Source organism: Boleophthalmus pectinirostris, unplaced genomic scaffold (assembly GCF_026225935.1).
Source record: "Boleophthalmus pectinirostris isolate CB_2022bp ecotype Guang Dong unplaced genomic scaffold, ASM2622593v1 HiC_scaffold_8, whole genome shotgun sequence".
Taxonomy (NCBI): domain Eukaryota; kingdom Metazoa; phylum Chordata; class Actinopteri; order Gobiiformes; family Gobiidae; genus Boleophthalmus; species Boleophthalmus pectinirostris.
The window spans coordinates 15,930,756-15,941,766 of NW_026571515.1; the positions used below are offsets into that span (position 1 = coordinate 15,930,756).

The following is an 11,011-nucleotide window of genomic DNA, read 5'->3' on the forward strand; positions in this document are numbered from 1 at the left end:
GTTTAGTCCTGATTTACTCCTGTTTCAGACCTGGTTTAGTCTTAATTTATTATGCATATGTAGATTAGTCTTGTATATGATGAACATGATGATGCATTTATTTATGTGCTATATAAAATAAAGACACCCAAAGTGCATTAGGTTTAGTTTCTTGAATTCAGAAAACGTTTTTTGTGTCTGTTGGTTGGTGAAACTCTGCAGAACATGTTATAGTGAATTTGAAGAGACAGGCCTCAATAATTTAACCCCAGAACATTTTTAGAGCTGTCAGAACGAACAGATCAGAAACCACAAACCAAGACTGTCACACCAAGTCACTTCATGTCCTCTTTCACTTTTCTACCTCACCAAAAGATTCTCGTGAAGGTTTATGGAGTTTAAAAACGCAGTGGCACAGGATGTTTTCTGAGACCCATCCCCCACTCTGCTGCAGTCAGTTTCTCTGTTTCTTATACTTATTCTCTTTCTCTTCTCTGTTATGTGTCTGCAGCTGGCTCGCTCATGTCCCATCGCTTCGTCACAGTGCGCAGGGGGAGTCCAGCGGCGCGTAGTGGGCACATCCAGCCCGGGGACCACCTGGAGGGGGTGGAGGGGCGGCCGGTGGGGGGGCTGCAGCACCGGGACCTGGCTCAGATCCTCAGGAGAGCAGGCAATACCCTCCGGCTCACCATTGCACCACGCCACAGTAAGGACCACAATTAAATTACCCTGTTAGTTCCGCCCACTTAGTCCTTTCACGCATTATAATAGAAATACATGCTTCTCATTCAACATGTTTAGCAGTAGCAGTTTTTACAGCACACTGCAGTCTGAAGATAGAAATTACATGTACAGGGCCTTTACAAGTAACTGAATTCAGAATTAAACCAGGACTAAGGCTGGATAGGACTAAATCAGGACCCTCTTCTCTCCTCCAGATAGTCCAGCGACAGAGGGGGCAGACTTGGACATCGATGGACGTGTCATCAGGAGCTCCAGATCCAGAGCAAAGGTACTCAACAGAGGGACTCCAAGGGTTAAATCTCTCCTCTCTGACAGTACCTCATACCTGTTCTGATTAAAACTGTGTCTCTCCCAGGAGGAGGGTCGGTTCTACAGTGTGGATCTGGAGCGGGGGCCCACTGGATTCGGCTTCTCTCTGAGGGGGGGCTCTGAGTACAACATGGGGCTGTATGTTCTGGGACTGATGCAGGGAGGTCCCGCACAGAGGAGCAACAAGATACAGGTAAAATACATCACAGTGAATATTATTGTCATCAAGTTAGTAGCAAAACGTTGGCTGCAAAAGTTTAGTAAGTCCAGTTGTTTTGATTAAAGATTGACAGTTCTGCGTCAAATCTACCTGACACACATGAAGGCCAATCAGAGAGTCTAATGTCATTGTTTATTGGACCCTGATTAGCTCCACAGTTTGTATGGTTCAGTTCTGCGTCTGGACATGAGCTCTCAGCTGAGCCGGGCCTGGTGCAGGACTATAAAGCAGCCTTAACTTGGTAACAATATCTTATCCCTGTCCCGTGTCTCAAGATTTGCTTCAGTTGACACAGTGAATATTCAATATATCGTATTTTCTGCACTATAGGGCACTCTGGATTATAAAGCGCACTGTCATTGAATAGTCTATTTTCAAACTTTTTTCACATATAAATCATACCAAACTATACGGCGCATTAAACGAAACATTTAGATGGGTCAGTCGGACTTTGTTTGGCACGTTCACTGTGACTCTCAGCTTTGTTAAATTGTGGCGTGTAGCGAGGGCGCTGTCTGGGACCGCTGGATTGTTGGCATGTTCGCAGTGTTCAGTTGTGGCTAGAAGTGAAACATTGCACTCGCTTTTTCGGTTCGTTCCTCTGTTCCATTCCTCGTCCGCGTGGAGTGATGAGTGTGGCTGCGGGTGTTTTTCGCTGTGTGGTCGCTGTCTGCTCCGTGTGTGTTTGCGTGCGCTGCGGGTGGTGCGGTTTTGTAGTTTACTGAAGTCATGCTGGGACACCCGAGTGGATTCGTGTATAGGGCGCTCTGGATTGCGGGGCATGCAGTCGTTTTTTGTTGGGGTTGGAGCCTTATGAGTGCACCCTATAGTGCTGAAAATTTGTTATTTATTGCTACTACTACTAGAACTCCAAATATTAAAATTTAAGTTTTATTTCTGTCCCAGGTCTCAGATCAGTTGGTGGAGATTAATGGAGACAGTACAGCAGGAATGACGCACTCTCAGGCTGTGGACCAGATCAGACGAGGAGGGAACCACATCCACCTGGTGTTGAAGAGGGGCAACGGATATGTGCCGGACTACGGTAGGACTAGAACAGGACTAAACCAGGGCAAAACCAGGACTAAACCACGGCGAAACCACGAATAAACCAGGACTAAACCAGGGCTAAACCAGGACTGATTCAGGACTAAACCAGGGATAAAACAGGACTAAACAAGGACTAAAGCAGGACAAAACCAAGAATAAACCAGGATTGAACCAGGACTAAACCAAAGTCTAAACCAGGATTAAACCAAGTCTAAACCAGGACGAAACCAGGACTAAACCAGGACGAAACCAGTATTAAACCAGGACTATACAAGGACGAAAGTAGGACAAAACCAAGAATAAACCAGGGCTAAACCAGGATTGAATCAGGAATAAACCAAGAGCTAAACCAAGAGCTAAACCATGACTAAACCAGGACTAAACCAGGACTAAACCAGTTCTAAACCAATTACTAAATGATGCTGTTTTAAAACATGATTAACAAACTAAAACAAGATTTTGCAGGGTAAAACAAGCACTCTTGTAATTCTAAGTTAATTTATTCTATTTTAGTTGCAGTATTTTTTGTAATCGAGTTTTAATTGCAATACATTTGATTAACAGTACACCCCCTAACTGAGACCATACAGGATCAGCTAAGGCCCAAACCTAGACTCACCACATCCACGTCCAGTCTATACTAAACTAGGAACTAGGATGCCTTCTTCTTCTCATCTTTTGTATCTTTTCTCTTCTTTTCGTCCTTCACTTCCTGTTTTTCCCCCTGCACTTCTCCTCCTTGCCTATCAGTGGAGCTGTCGAGCCTGTCTCTGTGCATGACCAACTCCAAACAGGGCGAGCCGTGTTTCTACGTCATCGGCCGGACGGACAACTCGCGGTTTGTGACTCCAACCCCTTCTTCTCAAATTTCAACTTTACTTCATCACCTATCTCTTTATCTACTCTTTTGTCATCACTAGCTACTGTTAAAATCTTGGGACGTTCTTATCGTTAAGATGCAGTTGAAAATAGCACCTTGGTATGTATGTTAGTTTATCCGCATTTTAACATAGAGAAGTAATGATAGTGGAAAATGTAAAAACGAATACATGGCTTAAAATGACATGCAAAAATCTTGATATAAGCAGTTTTGACTTATACAAATATATACAAAATATATTTCAAGCAACAAGAAATAATAAACAAATACGGAAAATATTGGTCAAACAAGATTACGTATTTTAAAGGTGCATTGTGTAACTTTTTGGTTGGGATTGGTTTGGTTGCTTGTTTCTATGGATATATCATTGTTCAGCCTGGAATGTTCCATAGTATGACTTTAAACAGCTCTCTCTACCTTACATTTATTCAATTATAGGTGGTTTTATAACTCAAAAATAGGCACTCTAACTATTTTTGTAGGGTTGCCTCTCCACAGATCTGACCTGTAACTTGGTCTGGTCTCCACGAAGATAGAAAGGTTTAATGCCATACTGTGAAACATTCCCGGCAAAGCAATAACATCTCCACAGAGGAAAGCATTTGACGGACTCGCTGAAAAGTTACACAATGCACCTTAAAGGGAAAGTTTGGAATTTTGGGCACAGGACCTCATTTCCTAGTGAGCCAGAGTGTTGGAGATGTGTGTAGGCACTTTTTTAAATATTCCATCCAGTCGTTGTATTTGCAGAGGTCACTGGTGCTAGGCTAGTGCATGTCAATGGCCATAGTTATACTGCCACTAAAAACAGACTTACCCACTCCACAAAACACCAGAAGCAAAACAATTATTACACCAGACCCTCGATGTAAATGTCTGTGTCAATAGAATAATTTTAGAAGTAAAACCAACTTTGCATTTGAAGGATTTATGTCAGCAGCAGCAGTGAGTTGTACTTCCTGATAGAAAATTTGACAGCGGCAGATTGATATATGAGAAAATAGTCTCTCAACATGCGACGATTCATGCGATGTAAGGCTAGTTTCACAGACATTCACATCGACAGTCTGGTGTAATAATAGATTTGCTTCGGGTGTTTTGTGGAGTGGGTAAGACTGTTTTTAGTGGCAGGATAACTATGACCATTGACATGCACTAGCCTAGCACCAGTGACCTCTGCAAATACAACGACTGGATGGAATATTTAAAAAAGTGCCTACACACATCTCCAACACTCTGGCTCACTAGGAAATGAGGTCCTATGTCTAAAATTCCGAACTGTCCCTTTAAACAGGTCAAAACTTTTAAACCAAGATGATTTACATAAGAAATACTTATTACAGCAAAGCCTAGTGGTCATTTGTGGAACTGCAGTTGAGTGATGGTGTGTTTTTGACGCAGGCCCTGAGGAAGGAGCTCTCTCCCCCTCCACCCCCCCACCGCAAGAACCAGACTCCATCCTGGCCGCCGCCGGTACCACCATAGAACCAGGAGGAGGAAGAGAGGGAGAGAGGAGTGCTAAGAGGAACCGAGAAGAAACCAGAGCAAAACTAAGGCCCATTGTCCCAGACTTAGACCTGGACACGGTGGACCAAGAACCCCACCATAAGAGCCAAAAGCACCGCAAGAGGAGCGAGAAGAACCAGGAGGAGAGGGGGAGAGGCAGCCGGAGTTTACCCAGGAACACAGTGTCGTCCTGGGATGAAAAGGGTGTGGAGAAGACCCTGGAGGAGGAGGAGAGAAGGAGGACCAGAAGTGTATCCAGGAACAGAGCACCATCCTTGGATAGAAGTTTAACAGAAGAGGGTCGATGGAAGAACCAGGAGGAAGAGGAGGAGGGGAGGAGTATCCGGAGTGCGCCCAGAAATAGAACAACCTCCTGGGGTGCATCTATAGCGGAAGAGAGCGTGGTTCCAGCGGTCTCGGAAAAGAAGCGTCGAAGCAAGCGCAAAGAGGCGGCCGTTTTGAAAGACAGCGTTAAAACGGTGAAGGATCGCGAGTCAAAGCGAACCTCCGAACCCTTTTCCTTCCTGATGCCGCGTGATGAAGAACTGCTTTCCGACAGCGAATCAGCGGCCAGCTTCTCCGAGGTCAGCCAGTCCGCCGCCAGTATCGCGTGGAGGGAGGATTCAGATTGGAGGAGGGAGGATTCTTATTGGAGGAGGGAGGATTCTGATTGGAGGAGAGCGGATTCGAACTCGCCGCCGGGTCGATGGCTCAAGCCCAGCCCCCAAAAACTGACCCAGGTTCTGATTGGCTCGCGGCTACATGGGCAGAGCCTGGTGGGAGGGCTCTCACTCTGAGCTTTTATAAAGACTACATAAAGGGCTCATGTTTTTGTTTTTTACTCTTCAGCTTTGGCTGCGCTGGACTGTTCAATAGCAGCTCACTTTAACTCATCGGAGGGTCTGGACTCGGGCTCAGAGGTTTAAAGTGGAACTCAGTAACTTATTTTTATTTTATTTTTATTTTGGTTTTCCCCCATTTTAACAGCTGATTGCGTAACTGTAATTTGCCACTTTGGTGCACTGCTTAACATTTCTACTGAAGGGTTCGCCACCTGCTTGTCTCCATGGAAATATTATTGCTTTGTCTAGAATGTTCCACAGTATGCTGCCCTACAAACTCAAAGACCTTAACTCGCCAGAGTGTGAAACTGAGAAAAATGACTTCAAAGTTTCTGTTTTGTCTAGACAAAAGTATAATAGGAAGGGCTCCCATAATTTGACAATTAGTTGCTATAATGAAGAAATATTTGTATGAGAAAAATCTTAAACTTAAAACTGACCTTTGACTCTTATTTGTCAGTTCCTGTATCATGAGCCAAAAATAAGGAGTCGTGCTAAGGCAAAAGGCAGAAACTATAACATGATCATTATTTGCTTGATTTTCCCCAGACTTCCATCCATTATACGAACACCTCACCAAGTTCGAGTCATCATGGGGTTTGTTTGAAATGATACAAAAGTGCTTTGGATTTCCTGTTTAGTGCTGATCAGGAACATGCAATGACACTTACACAGTTAAACAGTTTGACAGACAAGTGACTTTGCAGCATACTATAAATAAATACACAAAATACTTTCACATTAAAGATAATTTAATTGAATAAATAATAATTGAATACAAAGGTATATTTACTTACAGTGTTAAGACCCTGTGACAAGACCACAACAAAAAGAAGGAGGGGAGAGGTTGGATATTAAAATAAAATATACAGTATTTATGAACTAAATCACAAACAAAACATACACTGTTACTGCCTTTTTTCCTTTGCACGACTCCTTATTTTTGGCTCTTGATACAAAGACAAAGTACAGTAATTGACAAATAAGGGTCAAAGGTTAATTTCAAGCTCAATATTTTTCACAATATTTATTCATTATGATAAATGAGGTCTCAAATACCCCCAAAATGACATTAAATAATTTTTGACAAAACATGATGTTACAGAGTTTTGCCTTTTTAGGGTAGAATAGACCACACCTATCCTGATACAAGCTGGTTTCAGCACTACGCTACATTACAAGTCAGATCTGTGGAGAGTCGTCTCTATTCACAGAGGTAATTATTGTATTTTCGAGCAATAGAAACACCGGTAATGAAGAAATATCATAACATGGAACATTACAGGCAAAACAATAACATCTCCGTAGAGACAAGTAGATAGCAGACTCTGCACCAGAAAAGTTGCGCAGTGCACCTTTAAACTTGCTGACACTCATAATTTAAAGTGTCCCAGACTGAAAATTAAAGTAGAAAAGTTACTGACGTCTGCTTTAAATCGTATTTTTATAATCAGTAGCAGCACAGCAGTGGTTTTGCTGGTTGTATTAAAATAAATATCAACATAGCTTTTTATCGATGTTGGCAGCTGATTGGTCGGTTATTGGTTTCAAATTTGTTCAAAGCAATAATCTTTAGAACGAACTCAAGAAAATAGCCAGAAAGACTTGAAGCAATACAGACATTTTATATTGAACTTTTGGATGTGTGTTTAAATATGAAAGTTAATATATGGGAGTCTCATCTATGCATATCCATAAGCAGAGAATCACACGTGTTTTCACTTTGAGTCAGTGCAAGTTTGGAGAGATACACTGCAAAAGGTCTGCGTAAAGGTGCACTGTGTAAGCCAACTGCTCGTCTCCATGGAGCTGTTATTAAATTTAGTTTGTTTATTTCATTCATTAAGTATAAAAAGACATAAACAGTGTGTAAATGTACAATAAATGAATGAAAACTAGCAGAAAAAAGAGAAATTGTATGTTATCTGCCACCTTTTCCAGACAATACATGAACACTGATAGTTACTTTTAGACATTTCAAGTCAGTACATTTCATTTACTGCTTTGTTTGGAATGATCCACATTAAAGCTTTAAACTATGTAACTAAATATCTCCATGACGATAAGCAAAAATGAAACTATACGTCTAGATACAGGTCAGATGTGTGTTTTTCATAGTATTTGTCAGCAATAAAAACGCTGTAATGGAATAAATGCAAAATAGACAAGTTTAAAACCTCACTGTGGAACATTTCAAGCAAAACAATCACATCTCCATGGAGACAAGCAGGTGGTGGACCCTCTACTAGTAAAGTTACACAGTGCATCTTTAAGAAAAGTGTTTGAACTGTGAAAACTAACTGAGATACATTTTGTATTACTACATCTGCAGAAACTTTAGCATAAAAATATAGGTCTAATAAATATGAAATACATCTGTAATAAATTGCAACTCCAGACTTAAAGTTTTGGGTAGATACGCTGCAAAACGTCAGCTTAAGGGCGCACCGTGTAACTTTTCTTGTGGAGGGTACGCCAAGTGCTTGTCTCTACACTGTTGCTTTGCCTGGAATGTTCTACAGTAAAGCATTAAACGCAATTATCTCCATGATGATAAGGAGAAATGAAACTAGGCCTAAACACAGGTGAGATCTGTGGAGTGGCGTCTCAGATCTTGTAAGAAATAAGCAACAGGCAACCAAAAAGTTACACAGTGCAGCTTTAAGATTTCAAGTCGCTTATTTGCAGTGTTGTGGGGATGTGCACAGAAAAATAAGACATCAAAAAAATCATCCCATATTTTATTTGTTATTGATCTTTGAAGGACTTTTGTGGAGTCCCGTGTTAGACCCAGAACCTCTGCTGTGGCACAAAACCTGCTCTGAGTCCAGACCAAAAGAACAGTTGGTTTAAGTGAAATTATGCAAATCTCCGGTCTGTCTGAACAAGCCTGTGACCGATAATGAGACAGTTTAAAACAGTATTTTAAACAAAAATGTTCTTAAAAATTTATATATGGTTGTTTTGTATTATTGTTTCTTCATGAATTGATTTTTTTCTACCCCAGCTACATTCTTTATAATTTTGCTGGGGTTTTTTTGGTACTTTTTATGTCAAAGTTTCATAAAAAAAAATCTATAAAAAAATTATATATTCTTATCTGACATTAGAGTAGACACAATATTTATGTTTTGTTTTTTGTTTTTTATTTTTTTATTTTTTTTGCTTTCTTTGTAATGTTGGATTTATTATTATCATTATTATTATTATTATTATTATTATTATTATTTTGCTTTCTTTATAATTTTGGATCTTTTTTCTTTTTTGTTTTTAATTTTTTTTGCTTTCTTTATAATTTAGATTTTTCTTCTTTTTTTTTTTCTTTATAAATTTTGATCTTTTGAACAGCAATTTGACCTTTTTTTTTTTTTTTTTTTGACATGTCAACATTTTTAACATGTCCCCTCATGTCAAAACCAGCCACATATGGACCTATAGGCTATCTACATTTTACTCTAATATTACACTTATTTTGAATTTGTTCTCCACTATTTCCATTCCTCTGTCCTCATTGTCCATCACAGGCTTTGGCAGCACAGATCAAAGACTATGGGCGGCGTTGTTTAACCTGTGCATGTGAAAATGGAATGATTTATTTTTATAAAAACTGTACTCGCCTGTTCATACTAATCTAGAGATAGATTCTGCCTGCTTCTGCCTGAGATACGCCCTTTGACCTTTTCTGAATTTGAGCCATAAATACCCTCTTGTGTCCACGATGGCCGCCACCGCTGCAGCCCTCTGTGACGCGTGCGGACCCAAGACGGCCGCCGCGGATGAAAAGTGCCTCAATATTCACACTGCAAAACAGGAACATCTACATTAGGATAACCTGCATTTAGATTATTACTCTTAAAGGTGCATTGTGTAACTTTTCTGGTGGAGGACCCGTCAAATGCTTTTCTCAGATGTTATTGCTTCGTCTGGAATGTTTCACAGTATGGCATTAAACCTTTCTATCCTCATGGAGACTAAACCAGACCAAGTTACAGGTCAGATAAATGTAACATAAGCTGTTTAATGTCATACTGTGGAACATTCGAGGCAGAGCAATGACATCTCCGTAGAAACAAGCAGGTGACGTATCCTCCACCAGAAAAGTGACACGATGCACCTTTAAAATAAAACGGATAGTTATGGTAATTTGTCTTTATTTACTTTACTAATAAGATCTAACTCCGTAAATCAGGAGTCATATTCAGAATTAATCTCACTGAATCCATGTTCGTAGATGTTCCTTTTTTGCAGTGCAGCCTTGTCCAGTCTGCTGCTGAGGCCATAACTGCAGCTCAAAGCAAAACTATAAGAAAAGACAAACAATGTGGAGTTTACTGTTTAGCTGGAGGAGAAATGCCTAATTCATAATAAAGAGTGATGGGAAGAGTACTTTGAAAATACATTTAGCTATAGAACACTGAATACCTGCATTGAAATGTATTTTGTAGTGTGTTCTGTATTCTGAGAGCTTATAATACTTTCATGTAGAGTTGCATTTAAATGATAGTTTAAAGATTAGAGATGTAACGATTTCCAAATCTCTTGATACAATATTTTCACAATATACATCTCACGGTACAATATTTGCATTGAAAAAGCCTTTAGTTCTGTTATAATATGAAGAATTAAACTTTTTCACAACAGCTATTTCTTCACATTGTCTGCGCTAATAACACCAAAGGATTATGGTCTATGTAGTTCCTTCTGTTTTTAGCTGTTGCTGCACCATAACAATGTGATTTCATATATTGTGATAGCCCGAGATATTATTGTGAGACTTTTGACGATACGAAATCGCCAGTAAATACTCCAAAAAGACTTAGTATTAAAAGCAGCTTAAGATTGCTTTACTATTTGTTATGCATTTTATATCACTCGTTGCAGAAAGAAAAACTACAAATGCACATACTATAAGAGTGATGTTAACTATATTTTCTCACTGATTATGGTTCAGATTGAAATCAAATTGTGTGACCAAATACCGCTATGTATTCCTTTGATTTTAGAAAAGTAACACTGTAATTTGAATACAACCAAACTATACTGGAATAGTATTAAATTAGTATCTGAGTTTGTATTCTTTGTAAATTTATTCACTTCCCAATTCTGATAATAATATAAGAATTCTATTTTTTGCTCTAACCCCTGATCTCTGCATTTTTATTTACACAAACTAACTTCTGTATCCAAATATTTCTTCTTTGGCACCTCTCATTTCCTGGCAGCTCTATTTAAAGGTGCACTATGTAACTTTTCTGTTGGAGGTCCCGTCAAATGCTTTTCTTAGATGTTATTGCTTCATCTGGTATGTTTCACAGTGCGGCATTAAACCTTTCAACCAAGTCACAGGTCAGATCTGTGGAGAGGCGACCCCACTCACTGTCAGAATCCCTGTTTTACTGGGCATTTTTGAGCTATAAAAGCACCTGTAATTGAATAAAAGTAAGGCAGTGCTGTTTTCATATCATATTATTGTGGAATATT

At 39.8% G+C, this 11,011-nt stretch overlaps 1 protein-coding gene across 1 annotated transcript in view; it reads left to right on the plus strand.

Moving 5' to 3' along the window:
- The window catches only part of LOC110154456 (membrane-associated guanylate kinase, WW and PDZ domain-containing protein 1-like), a 51,091-nt gene extending 44,297 nt beyond the window's left edge, over nucleotides 1–6,794 (plus strand). The window contains 5 exon segments of the mRNA XM_020918447.2: nucleotides 491–685; nucleotides 918–991; nucleotides 1,079–1,225; nucleotides 2,159–2,297; nucleotides 4,584–6,794. Of these exon segments, the coding sequence (XP_020774106.2) occupies nucleotides 491–685; nucleotides 918–991; nucleotides 1,079–1,225; nucleotides 2,159–2,297; nucleotides 4,584–5,485 (1,457 nt within the window). The 3' untranslated portion in view covers nucleotides 5,486–6,794.
- The last annotated feature ends 4,217 nt before the right edge of the window (nucleotides 6,795–11,011 follow it).